At 21.5% G+C, this 25,774-nt stretch overlaps 7 protein-coding genes across 7 annotated transcripts; 4 read left to right on the forward strand and 3 right to left on the reverse strand.

The window, feature by feature from the left end:
- Window positions 1–262: 262 nt before the first annotated feature.
- PBANKA_0919800 (bifunctional farnesyl/geranylgeranyl diphosphate synthase, putative) lies at window positions 263–2,673 on the forward strand (the record flags this gene model as incomplete). Its single annotated transcript, XM_034564787.1, has 11 exons — window positions 263–319; window positions 538–655; window positions 761–859; window positions 974–1,061; window positions 1,140–1,211; window positions 1,337–1,608; window positions 1,734–1,819; window positions 1,927–2,025; window positions 2,130–2,290; window positions 2,500–2,525; window positions 2,621–2,673. The coding sequence occupies 11 exons, from the start codon at window positions 263–265 to the stop codon at window positions 2,671–2,673; spliced, it is 1,131 nt and encodes a 376-aa protein (XP_034421549.1).
- Window positions 2,674–3,374: 701 nt separating this feature from the next.
- PBANKA_0919900 (ATP-dependent 6-phosphofructokinase, putative) lies at window positions 3,375–8,075 on the forward strand (the record flags this gene model as incomplete). The annotated part of the gene is made up of 5 exons (XM_034564788.1): window positions 3,375–4,946; window positions 5,166–7,045; window positions 7,139–7,658; window positions 7,769–7,843; window positions 7,989–8,075. The coding sequence occupies 5 exons, from the start codon at window positions 3,375–3,377 to the stop codon at window positions 8,073–8,075; spliced, it is 4,134 nt and encodes a 1,377-aa protein (XP_034421550.1).
- Window positions 8,076–8,680: 605 nt separating this feature from the next.
- PBANKA_0920000 (multiprotein-bridging factor 1, putative) lies at window positions 8,681–9,091 on the reverse strand (the record flags this gene model as incomplete). Its single annotated transcript, XM_034564789.1, has 1 exon — window positions 8,681–9,091. One exon carries the CDS (start codon window positions 9,089–9,091, stop codon window positions 8,681–8,683), a length of 411 nt encoding a protein of 136 aa, XP_034421551.1.
- Window positions 9,092–10,011: 920 nt separating this feature from the next.
- PBANKA_0920100 (prefoldin subunit 5, putative) lies at window positions 10,012–11,093 on the forward strand (the record flags this gene model as incomplete). Its single annotated transcript, XM_034564790.1, has 3 exons — window positions 10,012–10,128; window positions 10,385–10,679; window positions 10,834–11,093. 3 exons carry the CDS (start codon window positions 10,012–10,014, stop codon window positions 11,091–11,093), a joined length of 672 nt encoding a protein of 223 aa, XP_034421552.1.
- A 608-nt stretch (window positions 11,094–11,701) lies between these two features.
- Window positions 11,702–14,409, reverse strand: PBANKA_0920300 (conserved Plasmodium protein, unknown function; the record flags this gene model as incomplete). Its single annotated transcript, XM_034564791.1, has 5 exons — window positions 11,702–12,311; window positions 12,422–12,470; window positions 12,580–12,661; window positions 12,802–13,729; window positions 13,970–14,409. The coding sequence occupies 5 exons, from the start codon at window positions 14,407–14,409 to the stop codon at window positions 11,702–11,704; spliced, it is 2,109 nt and encodes a 702-aa protein (XP_034421553.1).
- Window positions 14,410–15,738: 1,329 nt separating this feature from the next.
- Window positions 15,739–21,891, reverse strand: PBANKA_0920400 (conserved Plasmodium protein, unknown function; the record flags this gene model as incomplete). The annotated part of the gene is made up of 4 exons (XM_034564792.1): window positions 15,739–16,284; window positions 16,504–16,761; window positions 16,854–17,011; window positions 17,145–21,891. 4 exons carry the CDS (start codon window positions 21,889–21,891, stop codon window positions 15,739–15,741), a joined length of 5,709 nt encoding a protein of 1,902 aa, XP_034421554.1.
- A 1,687-nt stretch (window positions 21,892–23,578) lies between these two features.
- Window positions 23,579–25,336, forward strand: PBANKA_0920500 (conserved Plasmodium protein, unknown function; the record flags this gene model as incomplete). The annotated part of the gene is made up of 3 exons (XM_034564793.1): window positions 23,579–23,743; window positions 23,906–23,950; window positions 24,161–25,336. 3 exons carry the CDS (start codon window positions 23,579–23,581, stop codon window positions 25,334–25,336), a joined length of 1,386 nt encoding a protein of 461 aa, XP_034421555.1.
- Between the last annotated feature and the right edge of the window lie 438 nt (window positions 25,337–25,774).

The raw sequence follows: 25,774 nt of genomic DNA on the forward strand, positions 1-25,774 counted from the left end.
AATTAATTATATAAACAATAAAAAAAAGTTTAAAAATTTACAATATTATCATATACCCATACAAAATATAATTATTAATATATATGAAGGTCCGCATTCTTTTAATATTTTTTCTATACTTTTTTAAAATGATAACTATAATTTGATCGATATTTTTAAAATATTGTGTTTGCTCAATTGACGTGTAAATAAAAATTCAAAATAAAATTGTATATTTATATTTCACTATATAATAAAAATATTATATATATAAAAGGAAAATATGGAGAAAGAAGCAACAGGAGATGAGGCTGATAGTGGCTTAGAGTTTTTTAGAAGTGTAAGCAGTAAATTAATATAATATTAAAAAATGAAAAATTATAATTTATATTATCATAAATACATTATTTTTATTTTATAATAAAATGTTCACATCTCTAATCCTTTCAAGGTCTCTGGATTATTCATATATACATTATAAATATAATACACACATATAAATATAATACACACATATAAATAGAATACACATATATAATTACTTACCCCCTAACATAGATGTATGATAAGTATAGAGACACATTTCTTGAACATATAAGCGACTATGCATTAGAAGATCATATAAAACAACATATTTTAAAATATTACAAAGTGTTATTTGATTACAATTGTTTAGGTATGATATGTTTTATATGTGTGGATATGATACTATGTCTATACATCTTCATAGATACATGGTGAATATAATTTTAAATATGTTTCCCCATTTTTATTTTATTAGGAGGGAAAAATAATAGGGGAATTTTAGTTATATTAATTTATGAATATGTGAAAAATAGAGACATTAATAATTTAGAGTGGGAAAAAGCGGCTTGTTTAGGTTAGTACTTACAATTTTTAAATATAATAAATTGAATATTTTAGAAAGTTTTCTTATTTTATTTTCGTACTTTCTTTTCACATTTTCTTATTTTATTTTCTTATTTTTACTCAGCTTGGTGCATAGAAATATTACAGGCTTCTTTCTTAGTTGCAGATGATATTATGGATAAAGGGGAAACTAGGCGAAATAAACATTGCTGGTATGATAAATGACTATTATATATTCTAAATCATAAGTTTATTTTGTATATTCTTTCCTACTCTCATTTGTATTATAGGTACCTTTTAAAAGATGTTGAAACGAAAAACGCAGTAAACGATTGCCTTCTTTTGTCAAATTCCATTTACAAGTAAATATATAGTGAACTCGCTAAACCATCATATATGTATATGGTTATACAATATCAATTGAAAATGATAAGAATCCTTTGCTAAATTATATATATATATATATATATTTTTTTTATTATTACAGACTTATTGAAATATACTTAGGAAACGATACATGTTATAATGATATAATTGCAACATTTAGAGATACAGTTTTAAAAACAATAATTGGTCAGCATCTTGATACAAATATATTTTCTAATAAATATACAGACATAAACAAAAATATTGACACAAATAATATTACCATTCCAGAGCAAGTTATGATAAATACTGAGATGATAAATTTTGATGTTTATAAAAATGTAGTTGTTCATAAAACTGCATATTATTCTTTTTTTTTGCCAATTGCATGTGGTTAGATGAACAATAGTTTTAAATATTCATAAAAAAAAAAAGTGAACAAATTAATATAAACACAAAATAACTGCATAACATATATTGTTGCATTTTTTATTTATATAATAATTATTTGAAAATAGGTATGCAATTATCTGGAATATCGATGGATAATTTACTATACAAAAAAATTGAAGACATTTCTATTATGATGGGGGAATATTTCCAAGTTGGTTTTTATTCTTTTAATTTTTTTATATTAATTTATTCATTTTATTTTACATTATCTTAAGTTTTTATTTTACATTTTTAACAAAATCCTCTCTTATTTTACAGGCACATGATGACTACTTGGATATTTTTGGAGATTTCACACAAACTGGAAAAATGGGATCAGACATTCAAAACAATAAATTAACTTGGTTATTAATAAAGGTGTGTATATATATATATAATTACACGAATTCGATTTTTCCATTAAAATGGGCAATTTTTTTTTTATTTTTTTTACAAAACTTATATTTTCCCCTTTACACCAGGCCTTTGAATTATGTTCCGAATCGGATAAGGAAAAAATAATAAAAAATTATGGGAAAAATAATGTAGCAAGTGTTAAAACTATTGATAATATATATGAAAAATATAATATTAAAGAACACTACAATATATATGAACAAGCCCAAAAGGATAAAATAATCGAGTAAATAAACGAAAATAAAAATAACATCTAAAATATATATATTAACTCACTTTTATTTATATATAATATTTATGTGTATATACAGTTGCTCATAAATTGCGTAAACTTATCTATATACCATCTTGTGCTATGTGTAATTATGTTTTCAATAAAGCACATTCATTCGTTTGTTTATTTATTTGCTTACTATTTCCTATTCCCGTTTTTAGCGCTATAAACAAGTTACATCACGAAGGTACCTGTATATAAAACTAGTCAAATAATTTTCCTACACGCCCAGACTGTTGTTTTGTATCTTTATTTATTTTTTTTTTTGTTTTTTTTATATAGGTATAGAGTACGTACTAAAGTACATATTGGATATATTATTTACAGGTGCATAATTGTTCATTTTTTTTATGCTATATTATCCAACATTTTATATATTAATGGCCTATGATGGAAACAAATGGGAATTTAGTGTATATACATTAAATCGTATGGATGATATATAAATATAAGACCTGTATGCACACATGTATAATTGACACTATATATGTAATTTTTTATAAATAAAAAAACTATCATATAAAAATACTAATCTGTAAATTTGTACAATTTCTATATTTTACTTTTATTTTATTTTTACTACATATATAAGCATACACCTTATATTATTATGTGTTTAATTTTTTTTACAATTTATGTATTTATACAATAAAAAACAATATACTTTTGTATGGTACAAAATATAAAATAATTTTTTTTTAATTAATTTAACATTATGCGAAAGAGACATTCAAATAAAAAAATAAAAAAATTTTAATTTTCGTTAGCATAGTGTATATGTATGCATTGATTTATTCAAATTTTAATTTGAAATATATGTTTAATTTGTTTATGTCTTGTTAAGATATGTTTTGATATATCAATTAGGCATGAAGCCCATTTAAGGTAGCTATTTCAGTTATTATGTATTAATAATTATTCGGAAAGATCAAGTTTCTGATTTGTTTCAATGCTTCTTTTTTCTTATATATTCTTAAGTAAAATTTTCATTTATTCTGTATAAAATAAAATATTTCCAGATCCATCTAAAGAAATCATGGACATAGAAAATGCGCAAATACATTTAAGTGAACTACAAGAAGAACGACGAAAACATAAAATAGCATTACCAAGTATTCTAAAAAATAAAATAATAATAAAAGAAAATGATATAATCTTAAATAATAATGAAAAGGAATTAGAACAATATTTTCCTAATATAATTAAAAACCCTTTAATCACATTGGAAATAGATAGTACAAGTTTGGAAAATTATAATGAACACAGTTGGTATAAAACAATGTCAACAAACATATCGGATCCTATTTCTAAAGACAATAGTACATCTAATTCATTTATTAAAGAAATGATAAATATATATAATGATGATGATATAATAAAAATAGGAATTTTGTTTGTTGGTTTACAAGCCCCAGGGGGGCATAATGTTATTTGCGGGACTTTAGATTATTTAAAAAAAAAAAATAAAAAAAATATATTATATGGATTTATAAATGGATTTGATGGAATTAATGAATATAATTTTATGGAATTAAAAAATGAATACATTAGTATGTTCAGAAATAGTGGCGGGTTTGATATGATAAATAAGGGTGTCAAAAATATGCAAGAAAATCACGTAAATATAAAAAGATGTTTTAAAATATGTAGACATTTAGATCTAAATGGATTAATAATAGTTGGGGGGGTGGATACTAGTAAAGAAATAGCTATATTATCTGAATATTTTGAGTTTGTACATAATTCTGTGAAAAAACAAAATCATGATTCAGATATATTATCTGTAACTGACACATCTAATATTACAAACAATAATAAAAATAAATTGTCTTCGCCTATATTTATAGAAAATCAAAATAATGAATATATAGATGATAACACATATCATCAATATGATACATATAATATTGTAAGCGATATAAGCGATGAAGAAGTTAAAAAAAAATATCCCAAAAAAATTAGAAGAATTAAAAAAAAAACAAAAATAATAAGCGTGCCGACAAATATACATAATGAAATAAAAAGCGATTTAGTTGAATGCTCCTTAGGTTTTGATACAACAATTTTTACAACTTGTCAATATATAAGTTATTTAATGTCATATATACAAACATATAAAACAGGATATCATTTTGTTAAAGTAGTTGGGAACAAATCCAGTCATATAGCTTTAGAATGTTTCCTTCAAACAAAAGCTAATATTGTTTTAATATCTGAAGAAATTAAAAAAAAAAAAATGACATTAAATGATATAGTAAATTTCATTACTGATTCCATAAAAATAAGATATAAAAATGGAGAAAAAAAATATGGTATTATAATAATTCCTGAAGGTATTTTGAAAAATGTTCAAGACATTAAAAATTTAGTAAATTTGTGTTTATATTTTAAAACTCAATTCATTAAAAATGAAAATATTAATTCAGAAAATAATAAAGATTACAATCCTAATTTGGAATATCTATATTCCCCTTCCAAACAAATTATGAGCACATTTAAAACTTATATTTATACTAACATGGATAAAGAAAATTTAAATCTTTTTCAATCTTTTCCTTTATTTTTTCAAAACCAATTTTTGGTAGAAATATTTTCAGACAGTTTTCAAGTAAGCTTTTACAAAAAAGTGAAAATTAATTCTTGTGTTTAATTTGGTTTATATTATGTATGTGCAACATCTATGGTTTTTTCATTTTTATGAGGGATTTACCATATTAGTACCTCTCTTGTGAAAGCGTTAAATTTATTTTTACATTTTATAAGTTAATTTTATGCAATTTTTGTAAATTTGTAAATTTTGTCTTTTTTCCCCTTTTGACCTATTTAGTACACTAATCTGGGAGTTGAAAATCTATTAGCCTTTTTAGTTAAAAAACAAATTGAAGCCGAAATTGAAGAAATAGAGTTGGTTACAAATTGTTATGGAAATGAAGTCACAAGTGCATTACCAACAAATTTTGACTGCGCTTATAGTTACATACTAGGATTTGGATGTGTCGAAATGGTAATAAATAAATATAACGGATATATGTGTTCTGTGATAAATTTGAAAAATATACTTTCTAATGTAAACAAGATTAAAATTATGGGAATTCCAATTTATAAATTTATTAAAATTGGAAAGAAAGAAAAGACAAATTGTTGTGAAAATGATAATTATAATAAACTTTTTATGGAAAGAACAAATCTAGGAATAAAAACAAAAACAAAAAAAGTAAACCTTAATGATGAATATTTCTTAAAATATAAAATGTGCAGATCTAAATATTTGGAGGGTGATAATTATCGAATACTAAGTGGTATACAATATAATTACTACATAAAAGGTGATAATGAAAAGTTATTTTCTTATTATAAGTCAGGAAATAAAATATCTACTAATGATAATATATTAATATATAAATCCAAAATGGAAAATGAAATATGTAACAGAATAAATTTTACAATAACAGGTATACATAATGATATAGAAAATTTTGAAAAAAAAGATGAAATGGATATTCATAATTTAGACAGAAAAAATGAACAAAATTTTAATTGTAATTATTATAAACATTTGAACAGTTTATCAAAAGTTGAAGATATATTAACAAAAGGAATCATAAAATTTAATACCAATTTAATAAGGCACAATACAACTATCCAAGTTATAGAAAATAATTTTGGAAATAAAATAAATTGTGATACATTTAATTATATTAACAAAATAACTGATTTTTATATTATATCAGAAAATCCAATAAACACAAAAATCATGTCAAAAGAAATGTCCAAAAATATAAAGAACAAATATTATAGTAGCTATACGAATCGAAACGACTCTATTTATCCACCTTTTTGTAAAAATGTAGGAGTTGTTATGTTATCACATGTAGTTCCAGGAGTGAATAATGTTTTAGTTGGGTTACATCAACGATTGTCTATTAATAATTTAAAATTAATTGGATTCATAAAAGGAATAAAAGGGCTGTTAAACAATGAAATATGCATAATAAATGATAATAATATAAAGACCTCAATAAATTTAGGTGGATTTCCATTATTAGGAAGTCAATTATCTTACAATACAAATGATAATGAAGTTGTACATATATATAATCTTTTTAATTCAGATAACATAGATAAAATTATAAAGACATGTGAAAATAATAAAATAATTAATTTAGTTTTTATTGGTGATGAAAAAGTTATATCAATTATGAATATACTTAATGAAATATTTATAAAAAAAAATATAAATATAAAAATAATAACTGTTCCTATATCTATTTATAATAGTTATGATAAAAATTTAATAGAGTGTAGTATAGGATATCATACAACAGTTAATATTATTAGTAACATAGTTAGTAACATACAGCGTTGTTCTATAAACTTAAACAAATATTATTATTTTGTTAAAATACCAGCTAATATATCATCTTCTTTGTTGTTATCTATTCAATTAGAAACACATTGTAATATATGCTGTATTGGTGAACCTGTAGTAGCAGGACATCTTATAAATTTACTTACTATAGTTGAGCATATGTCTTTAGTTATTATTGAAAGAATAAATAGAAAAAAAAACTATGGAGTTATTTTGTTAACTTCAAATTTATTATTTTGCATTAAAGAATTTGATGATTTATGCAAAGATGTTGATAATAATGTGAAAACAGAAATGGAAGTCGCACAGATTGTAAACCAGGAGTTTGTTTCTGACCAGTAATCCGAAAAATAAAACTTAATTATATTTTCTTTCATTATTCTTACATGAAATGTGTGTATTTTCCATTTCTCATTTTTCATCTGTTGTAGGCTCGAAAAATTGCTGACAAAAGAAAGCATCGAATTATTGAAAATATGCACCAAGTCAGTTAAAGAAAAATTGCTAATAAAAGAAAAACGGTTGAACGAAGATATAGATTCTGATTTCGAAATACTGCTAATAAATGAAATTAAAAAATATATAAAAAATTTAATGGATAAAAATAAAAATAATAATTTATTATATTCATATAAAAACCATATGAATAATTTAACAAATACAATAACAGAAAAAAATATCAAAATATATAGTGATATTAATTATTTATTTTATTTTAATACAATTGTTAAAAATATCGACAAAGAAGTTAATTGCTCTATGCCTACACATTTTGATAATTCATTAGCTTTTTCCCATGGTTTGTTAGCAGGAATAGCTGTTGAAAATAATTTGGTTAATTATGTAACATCAGTTAGACAGTTAAGTTTAAGCAAACAAAATTGGAGCAGCTCTTTATATCCTGGGTATTATTTTATAAACAATCAGAATGATTTGGAAAAGTTCAAAAAGGTAACAAAAATTAAATTTGCACACAAATGTGTGTATATATATATATATATTACATGTATGTACATGTAAATATATGAACATGCATGCGTTTGACTTATTTTTCCTTTTAGTACCACTACGTTTCCCCTGTTCCCATATCAATGAAGTCATGCCAAATGGTGACTATCAAGTACAATGCAAATATGGTAAAACTAAAAACTCACCCAAAGTGAAAATATAGTTAGAGAAAACTGTGTGAACACAACAACTAGTAGATAGGCAGGAATTTTTTTTATCTAGCCAATCCACATAAAAATATGCATCCAAATATATTTTTTTTTTTATTTGTAGTGGGCATACAACGATAGTTACATATATGTAGGCCCAGTTCAGTATGATACAAATTTGGATACTCCTGGATACACATATATGTTTTGAGATGCACGAATGTGTGTGCATAGATAGAGGTTGGATATATTTTATTATTATTTTATTTTTTCGAAAATTCATTTTACAATTAAAATTACAAAACATTGAAAAACTTAGAATTTAATACGACCATCATATTTTATGCATTACGTCATCATATATATATTTTTAATTTGAATAAAAATAATAAAATATTCCGAAATATTATAAATAACAAAATAATAATACAAAAAATTAAAAGTTAATATTTACTTAATGTAATAATGATAAGACATAAATATGATTGTTGGAAATTAATGAATGAAAAAAAATCCTGATTTTATAAATTATATATAATAATTTAAAATAATCAAAATCAGTTTCTTTACATAATAATACATATTCCTTATACTATATTCATGTCTGAATTATATAAATAAGTAAAATCGATATTGTGTCTGTTTCCAAGTTGTATATACATGACATTTTTTTTATGATGATATTTAACTAGCTTGTGAAATAGGTCATATTCTGGATGCATTCGGAATATTCAATATGTTCTAAAATTATATGTAGAAATAATTATACCGCTATTATTTTCCCTATACACTACTCCCTAATAGTTTTTGATCATATTATTTTTTTTTTGGAGATGGCAAATTAACACCTAGTACTCTATTTAGCTTTTGAATAATCATATTGTTAGGTATTGCTTTACCATTTTCATATTCTTTAATAACGCTTTCAGGTTCATTGACAAGTCGTGCTAATTGTACTTGTGTTAATTTTTTGCTCATTCGGGCTTGTTGTAAAGCTCTTGAAAAAGCAGGTGTAACTCTATCTATTTTAAAATTCTCTGTTTCTTGTTCAATTTTAGCTTTATTTTCTATTATTAAATTTCCTTTACATGATTTATTTTTACCTCCTAAAAATTTTTTTTCAATTTCAACATCTATGCCTAATTTACGAGCCTCTTCGATATTCTTTGGTTTGGGTTTTCTGTCATTTTTATTCCAAATAACTGGCTTAATATCTTGGTGTTGCATTGTGATAAACTATTATTTAATATTGTTAATAATATATGGAATGGTACATAAATGTACATATGTATGTATAGATTAATGTTTATAAACAACAATTTTATAACTTAAATTTTTATGACACTTAATATATTTGTCACTTTTTATATTTATATATCTTTATAAATTAATATGGCAGTTTTATAAAATATTTATTGAAAATAAGAAATTTGGAATTATGAAAAAAAAAAATTAAAAAAGAAAAAAATTTATATGCATATTTTATTTCGTGGTTATTTTATATTTTTTTAATTATATATTCTTCGTCACATGATGAAATAAATATATGCAAAACGAAAATTGCTATTATATATATAATATTTTTTTTATTACACTTTACATTTTTCTTCAGATATAATGTAGTATATTTGTGAATAAAAAAATAAGTAACAATTGGCTTTATCCATATAATTCTCCACAGTACTTGAAAGCGCTTCAATTTAATTTTTTATAGCACATTTGCTCCTTCACATAACAATATTAATAATCCATAAATATATTTATATATTTCCTACATTTTTATTTCCTGTTAAACACATCATTTATATTATACATTTATAACATCGAAAGTTTATTATATTTATTTTATTTATTTAATTCCATTTCATTTTATGTTGTTATAAGCACAGTAACGTATATACTATTATATGCGGTTAATATATATGTACAAAATAGGAGCTAATAAATTATGATACTTTGTGAAAAATTAAAAATGTAGAAAATATTTCTCTACGAATTTAATATATAACACTACTTTTCATTTTATTATTTAATATTTCTTTATTTAGAAAATAAATGTAAAACTAAAAAAAAAAATTTATAGACAAAAAATCATTTTTTATTTTCTGTTACTTTGATTTTTGTATTATTATATTTTGTATGATACAATGGCGTGTGATATAGAAAAAATTGAAGATAACGAAAAAGAAAACCCCAATATAGTGATCCAATTAAATACATTAGGACTTGATGAATTAGTTTCATTAACTTTAAAGTTAGAAGAGGTTTGTATATTAAATAATAATAAAAACGTATTTATATTGTTACACTATTTTAATTACTATACTTGAAAAATTATACTTCCATATACTAGTTGCTCATATAATTGTGGCCATATAATTGCGAGCATATAATTTATTGTTATTCCCAATTCAGTACTAAAGCATTAATTACTACATATAAATGTGTATATATTTTTTTCTTAAAAGTTGATATATCACCTTATTTGAATAAATAAACAAACATTTGTCCACTTTTTAGGAATGGAAATTGATAAAAAAAAATTATACCATTTTAGAAGGTGCTATAGTAACTTATGATAAATGCAAAAATTCAGTAAAACAATTAAATCCTTCAAAATATAAAAGCAAGAATTATAATGTATTTATGAATGAACTCGAAAAATCAGATTTAATAAAATTGCCTAATAAAGATGCAACCACTGATAATAAAAGTCAACAAGTTGCTACAGAGAAAAATGATAATTTGAATGTGGAAAAAAAAAACGAACCTCTGGATATTCATATCCCATTGACATCTTTAGTATATATACCAGGTAAAACATAATGAACCATAAAAAATTGAAAAAAAAAACGTATAAGAAAAATATGGCAACCCACCATTTTATGAAATCTCTCATTTTTATATATTTCTACAATTTGTGTTATTTATTTCATCTTTACTTTTTTTTTGTGAATTAACTTCCAAAGGAAAAATTGTTGACACGGAAAATTTTTTAGTGCATATGGGCACCAATTATTATGTTCAAAGAAATTCTGATCAAACAATAGAATATTTTGATAATAAAATAAAAAAATTAAATGAAAAAATGAAAAAAATTAAAGTTACATTGATAGAAAAAAGAAATGAAATAGAATTATGTAAGCATTATATTCAGATTAAAAGAGGACAGCAAATAAATGATACTAATCAAAACCACCAAACTACATCAGTACAAAGTACAGCTTAATTTACCAATAAAAAAAACACAGATATATTTATGCCAGATCAATGGTAATCGCCTTGCAAATATGTTAAGATATTCGAAGCAAAATTTCATAAATATTGTTACGATAATTTTATAAATGTATATTTTGCTATTTTAGTAAAATTTCATTTTATTATATTTTTTTTTACCAAAATTCTATTTATCCAACTTATTCATTTACTTTATTTTTTTAATTAAAAATTAAAAAGCCTTATATTATATTTCTGTAGTACACATCATATTTCCTACATGTGTGTGCGTGTATATAATTTTTTTTTTAAATTTTTCATAGAAATTATATAACAATAAGTTTTTATGAGTGAAAATTTAACAGATTTATGACAACCATATTTTTTGTAGTTATTATTAAATAAAAAAAAATTCCCATATGACTGTGAATATACGTCACGAAAAAACACCATAAAATAAATTTACAAGAATGACTGCTTTTCGTATATAGTGAATTATTTATTATGTGTATATTCTTTTATAATTTCGTATTTTAAAAATGGTTTACAAAAAAAAAAGTACCATCTATTGACGAAAAAATTAAACCATTAATATGAATCCAATATAGTCATATAAATGTATTATATCATATTTTTAGTATAAGATATATTTTTTATAAGATTTATATTTTCAATTATTATGGATTTTAATATAAGGGGATATCTATTTTGAATAATCAAATTTTCATAAGTAGTTAATATACGATTAGACAAATCATGGCAATATAATGCTATACTAGTAAATGCATGAATTAATGACATCCAAAATTTTAATTCATTAAAATTATTTTTTGAGAAAAATGAATTTAATGTTATATAATAATCTTCAATTTTATCATATGTGATTTTCATACGTTCTAAATTATGGGCTATAATATCTAATATATATCTACTTATTAAATAATAATAATCGGATTTAGTTTTTAATAAATTTATAAATTCTTTTTTTAAAACTAATAATAATCTGTAGTTATTTTTTATTATATGATTTAAACCTTTTAATAACTCTTTTATACAATCTTTATTTAATATTTCAAGAACTTTTGAACAACCTAGTTTATATAAAACTAGTTTTGTAATTTGGTATATCCATTCATTTTTTTTGCTCCATAAAATTGTTTCAAAATATACCCTAAAATATTTGTTCATATTTTTTACGATTTCTTTAACCTTTATTTTATTTTTTATGCCTCTAAAGAATGAAAGAAAAAATATAAATAAAAGGACAAATAATAAATATAGTAATAGTTATAGATAAATATAAAATTTCTCGTATAAATATAAAAAGAAAATATTTTTTACTTGTAAATATTAATATGGTCTAATTCTTGAATAGCTGTTTTCTCAAAACCTGTAATGTACCAAATATTTACAAACATTATTAATGTGTTCACTTTTTAGAAACATGTTATATACACATATCCTTAATTTTTTACATCATCTTAAAACAATTTGCATACCTTCTTCTTTCCTTTTGAAGTGGTTATAAAGTGTGTCCTTTTTGTTTTCATGCTTAATGGACATAACATTGGAAGCATTTTCCTATAAAATTTTACAAAAAAAAATATAATAAATTTAGAAAAAAAATATATAGTAAACAATATGTATATCCCATTTCCCCATCGTTACATCATGGAAAATGATTACACAGTTGTATCACATAATCATGCATTTTTTTGTACCATATTTTTAGTATTTATCAATAAGGGAGTATATAGGAGAAAAAAAAAAACATCCTTATAATTATTATCATGTATTAAATGTGGTAATATATAAATTAAATCATTTTTAAATATTCTATAATGATGGAAATATGTTCTCAAAATTATAAAAGCATATTTGTCAAAAAAAAATGTCTTGGATTTAAGTATGTTAATATTTTTCATTATAAAATCAAAAAATGCAATTGCTATTAAATAATTTTTATATTCTTTAGACAATAGTATATATAAATAATTAGATGCTTTAAAAAATTGATCTTCCGTAGAAAATAATAAAACAAATTGCAACATTGAAATCACTATACTTGTATTCATATACTTGAGTAATTTTTTTTTGATATTTATTATTAAATTATAAGAATCATTTATAAATATTTTATTAAAGCAACATATATTAATTAAAATTGATATACAATTAATTAAAAAACAAGAAATATAACTTTTATTTATACTATTTGGAATATTTTTTTTTTTTTTTGTAGGGGATGGTGCTAATATATCATCCTCAAAATGCTCCACCATATATTTTATATAAAAAAAAATACCTTTTAAAAAATTTTCATTATAATGATCTTTTATTTCATATATTAAGATTTTCCCTTTTTCCATGCCATAATAAATATTTTCATTTTTTAAAATATCTATTTGCTTATTTTTATGTCCATCGTCATCTTCACTTTTTCCTATATCTAAAATATTATTTTTATTTATATTTTTTTCATTTAATTTTATATCTTCATTAATTATATTGTTTTCAAGATCATTAAAATATGTATGAAATATGTTTTTACACAATGAATAATGAATTAATGTACTAATGTAATCATTTTGCTCTGTGTCCATTTTATTCTTTACATGCATCAGAGTTATTTCGTTGTTTTTTTTATTCCTAAAAAAAATTATGAAGTAAAATTCATTATTATGTCCATAGATTAATATAAATACTATCTTTATGCATTGTAGAAAAACTATATTTTTTTGAATAGCATTTCACTAAAATTTTTAAGGGATAAGAAAGCTGGAAATATAGGCATAAAATATATATAATGCACAATGTGGATCAGTGTATTTCATCCCAATATTATTTTTGTTCATTTATTTACTGGCTATATTTTTTACAACTTTTTACCTTTCCTTGATTAATGTGATGTAATCCTGTTTTATCAAATCGGATACCATCGAGAAAAAGAAAATACTCATGTGTTTTTCAACATTTATGGAATTATTTTCGACTAAAAATATTGTGAAATTATCCTTCACATGATCAGGAATTTTGTTTTTTGCTCCATTTTTATTAATTAAAATATAATGATAAAAAATATATTTTAAAGTTTGTATTTTGGTTGTAAAATTGTTCGAATTAAGTAACAATAATGATATGTAAATATTTTTATGCGGATTTTCTGAATTCTTCAAGATGGATAAGAATGTATTAGTTAAATTTTTTTCTTCATAATGCAATGGTAAAATATAAAAAAACATAAATGAGTTATATCCTTTCCATATGTCGGGGTAGCATGCAAATAGTTTATTCGTTTTGTTATCAATCAGTTTGATTAAATTAATCATTAATATTTTTTCTCCATTATGAGTATGGTTTTCACTATCTACATGAACAAGCAATAACCGTAAAAGGGAGTTAATTTGATCTTTTATATTCTACAAAATGTGTGCAAAAAATAACACAAATAAAAAAAGAGTGTATATATGTTTCATTAGTTTCTCTTTCTTATATAAAGTATTTCACCATCAAGTATGAAATTCAAAATAATAATTGGCATTGAAATAATGCTTCTTTATTATTATTTTATCCATTCTAAAAGTACAAATATATACAGAATGAGCATATGTGTGTTCATATAAAAATATAAATAACAAATTATGCACAAATTAAATGATTGTTCATGTAAAAAAGATACATTTAGCAAGTCATTTCTGTAATATCCCATTTTATAATTTCATAAAAAAAAACCTACGTATGTGCACATATTATGCAACATTAAAATATTTTTTTTTAATTTAATAGTTAGCCAATTTAAAAAATACGAAATAAATTATGACATGGTCATACAATATATATATATATATATATATGTGAATTTCCTTTTTTCCTTTTTCTTATAATATACTTTTAAAAAGTTCCCAACATCGTCAGTCATATGGAACATGAAAACTAAATAAAGTTCTCTTAATAACTTCAAAAGATTTTCTCTCGATTCATCTTTTCCAAAAGTTTGTAATTCTAACAATTTTCTTAAGTCATATATTTTTTCTTTTATATCCATTAAAAAAACACAAGGATAAAAAACAAAAACAAACACAAAAACAAAAGTTATTAAATTAAAATGTAGTGGAGTAAAACAGGGAAGAAATGATAAAATTAAAGCTGTTCATATAGTCGTATATACACACATTATATATAAACATTTTATTTCATTAATATAAGTAATCCTTTATTTTTGTTTAATTTAATTTATAAATATTATGCAGTAATATATATTTTTTTTTTTTTTTTTGCAATGTATTCATTATATGGGGATATGAACAATGCTGCAAATAAAGGAGCTATTTTTTTCCTCCATTCGTATACATTAATTTTTTTACTATATATAATGCATAAACATGTATGCATAATATAATTTATCCTATATATTTATTTTTTTAAATAATAAAATGAATAACATTTCATATTCAACAAAAATAATTTCCTTATTTTTTTTTTTTTTTTTTATTGTTGGTACAATCTCAATTATATACTATCTATTTTTTTTCATTACACAAATAATGCATATGTAGTTACAAATTTTAGTAAATTTTTTTTATTAATAATTTTTTCGTTCCCTTGTTTTCATTTTATTTTATATTTATTTGTTATTATACTTTATTTGATATACATTATTATGGCGCTAAACTTTCATTGCCTTGGGTTTGTTGCTCTCCCTCCTGATTGTCATTTTTTCTTTCAACATATAAGCAGGTTTTTTTGTCTGCATCCTTTTTTATATCACATGAAAATGATTTATCTTCTTTTTGGCAATCCTCTGTGGACATGCATATTTTTTTCCTTTCAATAAAAAGTTTATCGAATTCCTTTTCATCAAATAATTGTGATGAAAGTCTAATTCGGAAATTTTTTTTCTCGAGGGAATTAATATCTGATTTCATTTTATTTATATTAGTATTTGTCATATTATCCGTTATTTCATTTGAATCTTTATTTACATTATTAAAAATATTGTTTATATTAGTATTGTTTGGATCATCTTTATTTGCAATATTTTTTTCATTTAGTTCCCATAATTCTTTCCATTTTTCTTTTCTTTTTTTTTCTTCATCAAGCCAAAAGTTTTCAAAATTTTTAAAATGAATATTGTATGACTTATTAAAAGTTACAAATAATTTTTCTTTACATTTCGTTAGTATTTGTCCATAGCCTTTGCATCCCTACAATAACATCGTAGAAAATAAAAAAAAAATAAGAAAGTAATAAAAATAAAAATGGAAAAATCACCATGAATAGATTAATATAAATATACAGACGAATAAGTATTTGCCAAATTATTCAACAGCGATTTGAAAAGCATATACTTAAAAGATCAAAAAAATAGAATAAATAATCATTTGTAAAGATGATTAAAAAAAAAAAAATACTTTGTTGCGTACCTTCAAAAATTCCTCAAAAGATTTCTTCTTACTTTCATTTAAAAATTCAGATAATATTTTTTCTACTTTTCTCATAGATGAAAAATATTTTTTATTTGTTTTTTCTTTAATACTTATTAAGGTATTTTTTTTTAATTCGTCAAATTCTATGAGCTCTCTTCTTCTGTTAAACTCTTCAATCATTTCATCTAATGCCAATGATAGGCAATTGTTAAACGTATTTTTTTCATTCAGGGGATTATTTAAATAGTAATATATCTGAATAAAAAAAAAAAAATTTCATGAAATCTACAATATAAAAAACGCATACATGTATATATATATATGTGTGTGTGTGTGGCATAACAAACCTGTGGAGGGGCTATGGTATTCTCAGAAATATAGTAAACTTCGTTTTTGTATTTATTGTATAATGCATTTTTTTTGTCCAAATAAAAAGCTATTTTGTCTTTATTAAAATTGTTGAAATTCCAAAAGCTGTGGGCATTTTTTATGTCTTGCCAATATTCTGTGAAATCGAACAAATATGAAAATGTATACACACATATAATATTTTTGGTACAATTTATAATTGATTAGAATATGCTGATCATGATAATATAAAAAATAGTTTCTTTTTTTTTTTCATAATAAAATAATACCTGAATTATGAGAATTTGTTTCTGAATTTATAAGGTTGCTCACAAAACAAGTCGGAACTACCATCTCATTATAACTACTATTGCAATAAATTTGCTCTTTTTGATCAATAATATTAAATAATAAAAATTGTTCATCTGTTTCAGATATCATATTATTAATATAATATTTATATATTAAATCAGCATCATTTTGTTCGGAATTCATTAATTTTGTTTTATTTTTTTTAAAAAAATAAAGTTCTTTATCGTTTGTACAATGGTTTTCTTCTATAGTAAAATTTGGTTCTTCTTTTGTAAAAACAGATATTAAAAAATATAGAGTAACTTTTTTTTTTTCAAAATTATTCATTAATTGAGAATTATTTAAAATTTGCATATGCTCATTTATAATAATAACTACATCAAAATTATTTGTATCACTGCTTGTTGCTTCAATAATCATATTTATATTTTTTGCAAAAACAATTGATATATCATTTAAGGAATGAAGATATAGTAACATTTTTATTAATTTTTCTAATTTATCTTCTCCAAAATAGCAAATAAGTATTTTTTTTTTTAAAAAGGAAAATTTTTTAATCATATTTTTAAGCAAATCGAATTTTTCAGATACGTTAAAATCTTTTAAATTAAATAATTCTTCATCTAATAAAAGTAAAGGATGAATAGATGCCTTACCTTTATTATTTTCTTCAACATTTTCATAAATAATTTTTTGTATTCCGCTCATATATGTAATAAGGAAACATCGTCTAAAACCATTTTTATTTCCAACATTTAGAATCTGTGGCTTTTCTCGATAATATATGAAAAACTTGGTTATAAAATTTTTCATAATGTTACACAAAAGTTTTTTATCTTCTTCATCAACATAAGCTGTTTCAAATTTATTCGCAATTGAACTATCAATCGGAATGATGGTTAATAAAAATAATGCCAAAATAAAATTCCAATTATCGGGAATATCATTTAATATAATAATTTTTTTTTGAAAATTTAAAAATCGAAGATCATTTAAAACATTTATTTGATTTAATGTATTAAAGTGACAAATATCTAATATAATATTTTCGCATGAAATATGTAAAGTTTTAGGAACAAAATCTATACATATAATAAGATTACTATCCGAATTACTTACTTTATTTTCAATAATATTTTCTTCATTATTATATATAGAAATATGTTTAAATGAATAAAATAAATTTTTCCATTTATTTATATTTAGTATGGATGTTATTATTACTAGATTATCATTTTCTTTTAATTTATCTTTAATTATATATGCTACTTTTAATTTTCGTGAATTATTTTTTTCACTATTTATAATAAGTAAATAATTTTTTTCATATAAAAATTGTACATATTTTTCTGATACATCAAATTGAAGTTTTTTTTTCTCGTATTCATTTTGTGGTAATTCCTCATTATACATTTTTCGATTATTACTAGATTTATTGTCTAAATTGACATTTAAATTGTCATAAATTTGAGAAATATCTTTTTCTTTTTCCATTTTTTTGCACTCCAAATAATTAAGATATATATCCATTTTTTTTCGAATATCTGCAAATTTTTCCTCAGTGATATTGAAAATGATTTTTGTCAATTCATGATTTTGTTTTATTTCTTTCATATACATATTATAATGATCATTATATGAATTAAAAAGTTGATTAAACAAAGATTTTTTGGCTTCTATGAAATTAACTTTGCCTTGATGTTTTTCTTCTATACAATTATTATTTATAACATTATAATTATTTTCAAAAAAACGAGTTATAAATATATTATATCTTAATTTTATTTGAACTTTATATAATAATACTTTTTTAATTTCCATTAATAATACTTTATTAACAGTTTCTAATATATTATTATTTTCAATATTTTTATAAATATAATAAAATATATATCTAATATATTTATTTCGATATATTAAATCTCTAACATTTAATATTTCTTTTGATAATATATCTATAAATTGATAATATTGAAAAGGTAAATTCTTAATTAAATTAAAACCATAATTTAAATGATCATTGTTACTTAGTCTATTATTATTTCTTATTACTTCTAAATAATTAAATATTTCATTATATATTTGATCATAAAAAAAAAAATCAAAAGGTTCAATGATATATTCATAATAATTTATATCAATCATATTTCTTATATTCATCAAATTCGGATTTAATTTTTCTATAATTTCTTTATTCATTTCAAAATTCAAAATATTATCATTTACACAATTATTTGAATTTTCTTGATTAAATTCTGAGCATATGGTTTTATCTGAAGCACTATTCAAGTTATTTTCTATTTTTTCATTTTTATTATTTTCGTCACAATTTTGTTTGCTCTCTTTACTTTCACCATTATATATTTTCATAGCAGCTCCATAAGCACATGATTCCATACACCCCGAACTTTCTTCATTAGCGACTTTCACATTCTCATTTTCTTTTGTTTTTACTAACTTATTTTGAGCATTATTATTTTGAAAATTATAATTATCAATGTCTTGAAAAAGAAGAACATTCCATTCAATTAATGAAAAAATACAGATATATTTTAAAATAATAAAATTTATGTATACTAGTAAGTTATGTAAATAATCAACTTTTTTTAATGAATGATTAAAATAAAAATTGTTAATATATGTTTGTGTTTTTTTTAAGGGTTTGTAATATAAATTTGATTTATTTTTTAGCAAATTTTCTATATATTTTTTTTTTTCAAAATTGGATGCAATGTTTTTTGCATTTGTATAATTTCCCATTTTTTCTTTAGAAATATCAAATTCTGTTTGATCAAATTTAGGATCTTTGCTTTCTTTTTTGTCAAATTGAATAAACATGTCATTTTTGTATTCCCGATTTTTAACAAAATCCATATACAAATCAACTTGTTTGTTAAGTTTTTTTAATTCTGTATCATCAAATAAATATATTTGTTTATTTTTAACTTTTCCTTTTTTCCTTTGTGTATTTTTTATATATTTAAATATATATAATAATGCCCTAACTCTTTTATCATCTATATTTTTTTTTTTTTTACTAGAATTATAAAGTAATTCTAAAACATTATAATAATTGTTAACATAATTATCGGATTCATCAACAGATGCTTGAATAAATGCATGAATGCTATTATTTATTTCATTTTCTTTAATTTTCATGTTGTTATTTTCATATTTTTCATTTCTTTGTTGTGTTTCATATATTTCATCTATATTTTTAAGATATTTAAAAACAAAATGATTTTTTAAATCTTCTTCGCTAATATTTTCTAAAACATTTGCTCTGGAATTTTTCCTACCATCTTTTTTGTTTGAATTTGTTATTCCAACAATCCCTTTATTCATATTTATTTGCCCATAATTGTCAGTTTTATTAAAAGGAATCAGATTTGAAGAAGTAGTATTGCCCATATTATTTATATTAGAATTCTGTGTATTATTAAATTGAATTTGCATATAATTATTTCCATTATAATTTTCTTTTTTTCCTTTTATATTTAGATATGTTTCCACATTATTATATATATTATTTGTGTTTTCATTTTTTAAATTTAATAAGTTACTTTTATCTGAATTATCATTTTTTATATTTACACACCCATTTGTATTATTACCTATTGGGCTAATTCTATTTTCGGTATTATTTATGTCATATTCAATATAATTATTATGTATATTATTCATATTATATGTATTATTGTTATTTTTTAAAGTTACTATATTGTACAATCCATTGTTGTTATTATTGCTACTAATGCTATCCCCACTTTGTGACTCATTTTTTTCATATTCGATTTTTCTTTGATTTAAATTCAATACATCATTATTAAATGAATTATTATTATTATTATTATTTTCATAAGAAGTGTTGCTTTTGTTAACTTCTCTGTTTGGTATATTATATACATCATTTTCACTATTGAAAGTTACATTTTTTTTTTTTTTCAAATTTATGTTATAATTAAAATTATTATTTTCTTTATAACTATTTTTATCTTCATTGTTCATATTATTTCGAAAATTAAGACAATTTTTTTGATCAGAATTTTCATTACCATTTAATAATATCATATTTGCCATGGCTCCATGCTGTAAATTCATATCTGATTCTACATTATTATTTCCTTGAAATTTTATAAAATCTCCTTTTCCATCATATAAGGAAGAATTATAAAAATTAATATTTTCATTTTTTCCATAATAGGTTCCATTATATTCATTTCGATTATTATTATCATTGCTTGTAATATTGTCCCCAATATTCATCGAATTGTTTTCATTATTTATTTTTCTTATATTTTGATTATTAATATTTTCATAACACATATATAAATTATTATTTTGTTCATTATTATTATTTATATAACTTTTATTATTATTATTATCAAAATTATTTCCATAAAAATTTGTTTTATTTCTTGTAATGCTATTTTTATTTTCGTTATGAATATTATTTATTTGAGGATAATAAAAGGAACTATTCCCAACATTTGAATTATCGTTAGTTTCATTTTTATGACTCTCTATATGCTCCATATATATACCATTTTTATTTCCAAAATTATTAAAATTTATTAACGATTCTTTATATTCGTTGTTTGGATTCATACTATCTGGAATCATAGGATTAATTTCTGAATTATAACTATTCACATTTAATAAATAATTTTGGCTGTTTATGTTATGATCGTCTTGACCTGAGCATTCGTCTTTCCTATCATTCATATTGCATATATATAACACGTGTATACATATATTTTTATTATTTGTATTATATTTACAAAGCGATACAACACTATCGAATTACAACTATTTCTTTCTTCTTTCTAAAAGATTTTCCACAATTTATACTTTTTTTATATCTATTATTTTGGGTTTTATTCCTCTTTTTCATCTAAATATGTCTGCTCCGTTTTTGCATATGTTCGCGACAAATATTTGTCAGCAATTTTCATAATTAGTCTTTTTTTTTGTTATTAATATTATATCAAAGGAAACGTTAAAATACAGGAGCGCAATTAAACGACTTATGATACAAAGTTTGTGTCTTCAAAAGTTATTCATAAATTTATTTGTATAGAAAAAAGAAACATGTATTATACCAACAAATATAGTTAAATCATAATAATGCTTAAAAAAATGGAAATTAAAAAAGGTTATATATATATGCACCTTATATGTGGCTAAATTTTAATGTAGTATAGTCGAATATAACTCATATCTACATTTTTAAAAGGCTTCTTTTAAAAATAGGCAATATTTTTCATCATTAAATATATTATTAACAAATGTATTAATGTAAAGTGCCATACATATATGTATTTTTAAACTTGTTAAAAATATCACCTTTGAATAATCACTGGTTTTAAAAAAAAAAAAAAAATATAATAAAATTAAGATTCAATAGGAAACATAAAAGCATAAAATATACTTTTACTCATTTAACAAAATTTTCCCATTTAAATCTGAATTTTATTTTATTATAAAATTATATATAATATATATTTTTTTTTTCGTATTTTACAAGTAAAATGTTATAACAATTACGTCATTAAATATACAGAAAATAAAGGTATGAACAATTCAGTTTTTTTTATAATATATAAGGAATAATATTCATATATATATATATAATACATATTATATATAATAATATATATGGGAGCTAAATTTTGAACTTAATATTTTTCAATATTACCTATTCTTATTAATATGTAGTGGAAAAATATAGGGACGATAATTGTAATTTTTTATTGCAATATGATGATAGGTACATAATTCTCAAAAAAAAAAATATACTGGGTAAATCTTATAAAACCTCAAATTTAATTAAAAACTAATAACACAACTTTTACAAAGAAATTGTAATTTATGATTTAAGTATATTATCTTTAAAATTTATTTTTTGTTTTATATTAATATTATTATTATATATTTTTTCTTTTTTTTTTTTTTATTAGTCAAACCTTGATAACTTCAATTATTTTATATATAATAATAATATGCACACAAATAGAGAAAAAAATATATAAATATTCTTTGTAACTATTTTTTTTTGTCTCATATATTTTTCTTTTACAACTCGGTTTTACATTTATTTGATAAAGACTTTAAATTAAAAAAAAAAAAACATTATATACTATTTGTTTAAACACATTTATTTGTTTTGGGGTATATTATTTTTATTTGAATTAAAAAAAAAAATATAAAGTTGTGTGCATTTTTTTTCTAAATTTTGTTTTAAAAAAATGGTATTTAAATGTCTATGTTTTTGTTAATTTTTTTTGGAATTATAACTGTCTTTATAATGTCTGTTAATTCACGAATTTTATATAAAGAAAAAATATTAACCTAATTAACTGATGAATTATTTATTTTGAAAATTTTTGTTTAATTTATAACAATTTTTATAATGTGGGACTTAATAAATTATAACATCAGTGGAAACATTGAAAATAATGAAAATATTGAGAATAATGAAAAAAAAGAAAATGACCAAAGCGTAAATCAAAATGAAAGTATAAACATCGATTTAGTTGGGAATGCGGTTGATATAACTAATACATTGTACGAACAGGTGTCCATTATTTTATGAATATATATAATTAAAAACTGTCTTATTTTATTTACAAAACGTCATTTTTATCTTTATATATAAAACAAACGCGATTTAGCATGTTCAAATATGTATAAGGCATATTATGATGTTTAACTTTTTTTAATTTTTCCCTATTTTTAGGTGCGTAACAATAATACTGCCTTTTGGAGCATTCTGGGATATGAAGTAAAAAAAGAGAGAGCAAAAAATTGCTAAATATTATATGCACACTTTGGCTAGCCAAATTGCTAAATATATAAAAAGATGGTGTCTCAAAACATTTACTTTTCTTGCAAAATTATACAACCTCATACATTATTTCTTTTTGAATGTGCTTAGACAAAAATATTTTCATCAAAGTGAAATAATTAAACACGATTTAATATATTTTTTTAGGAAAATTCTAATCAGGTGGATCAAAATATACCAAATCAAGAAGAAGGGTCATACACAGAAACAATGCAAGACGAAGGAGAAAATAAAAAGGAAAAGGATTTCGAGCGGATTGACGACACACAAAATGATTCGATAGAAGAAATGGAAAGAATATTGGAAGAAAATGCAAAAGCAAAAATAGAAAAAAAAAAAAAACGAAAAAAAAAAACGGAAATAAAATCGGCAAAAAATACGTTGGATACAAACGATATACTCGAAGCAGATAAAGAAATTAACAAGTCTCCTTTTTTTAGTGACATCAGTTCATATGCTGATTATTGTACAAGTGATGATGGAAATAAAACAAAAAATAAAAATGATAAAATTACATTGCCTGTTAATAAGAAAGAGGCCAAATCAAATGATGAAGATTTTAATATGATCAATGGAAAAACAAAAAGAGATTATCCGAATTATAAAAATGGTGCTAAAGAAAACCCAAATGAATTTAATTATTCAGAAAAAGAAGATAACCATTCAGATAATAGTGAGGATAATACAGCATCCGCTCCTGATGCAGTATCAAATGATTGGTTTTTTTCAAAAATAAAAGAAATAATTGAACCAAATATAAATCAAGAAACATTAAACCAACTAATAACAAATAATTATAACAGCTTTAGTGAAGCAAATACAGGAATATATGATTTGATAGATAAAGTAATACGCACGAATAATAATAATAGCAATGCTTATGATAATAATAGTCAAAATAATATAAGCATAATAAATAAGCAACCACAGCATGGAAATATATATGATCATTACAATTCTATGGATGTATCACCCAATGATAATTATAATTTTATTAACTATTCTATATACTGCATTAATAAAGAATTATCTGCAAATGTTGAAACGGAGGCTATAAATATGATGAAAATATATGCACACACATTTAATAAATATAAGAAAGATATAAATTATAAAGATGATTTATATAAAGATTTATTAAATGAAGCAGAAGAGCAATCTACTATTATTTTGAAAAATAATAGAAAAAAACGAATTTTTAAAATCGATTTTCTTAACTTAGCAAATATGAATAGTGAAAATTATAATAATATAGTAGAATCTCAAACTGTACAAACACCCAAAATAAAACTTGAAGATATTTTTAAAATTAGCGTAAATTAAGATCAACACATTTTTCCACTGTTTTGGAAACCAATTAAATAGACTATATTAATATAAGCACATAAAAATGTAATTATCAAAATTAATTCGAAACGAGCAAAAGGCACATTCAATATATTTGATGATATTATAAATTATATTCATGAAACCTATCAATAGTTATGTTGTAGCAATTGGAAAATAAAGGGGCAATATAAAAAAATCACATGTATATCTACCCCTCTTTGTGGAATTATATTTTGGGCTACAACACCAAATAACTTTAATTGCAAATTGTGTAAATTAAAAAAAATATCATTAATTTTTACTTCTCCAAAAATTGTTATTACGAAATAGAGAAATGAACACTGAATTATATCAAGTTGCTCTTATGTTACATTAAAAAAAAAAAAAAAAAAAAAAAAAAACTTAAGTATTGTTTGAGATTTTAAATTGGAA

This window comes from Plasmodium berghei, assembly GCF_900002375.2.
Source record: "Plasmodium berghei ANKA genome assembly, chromosome: 9".
In the NCBI taxonomy this organism is placed as follows: domain Eukaryota; phylum Apicomplexa; class Aconoidasida; order Haemosporida; family Plasmodiidae; genus Plasmodium; species Plasmodium berghei.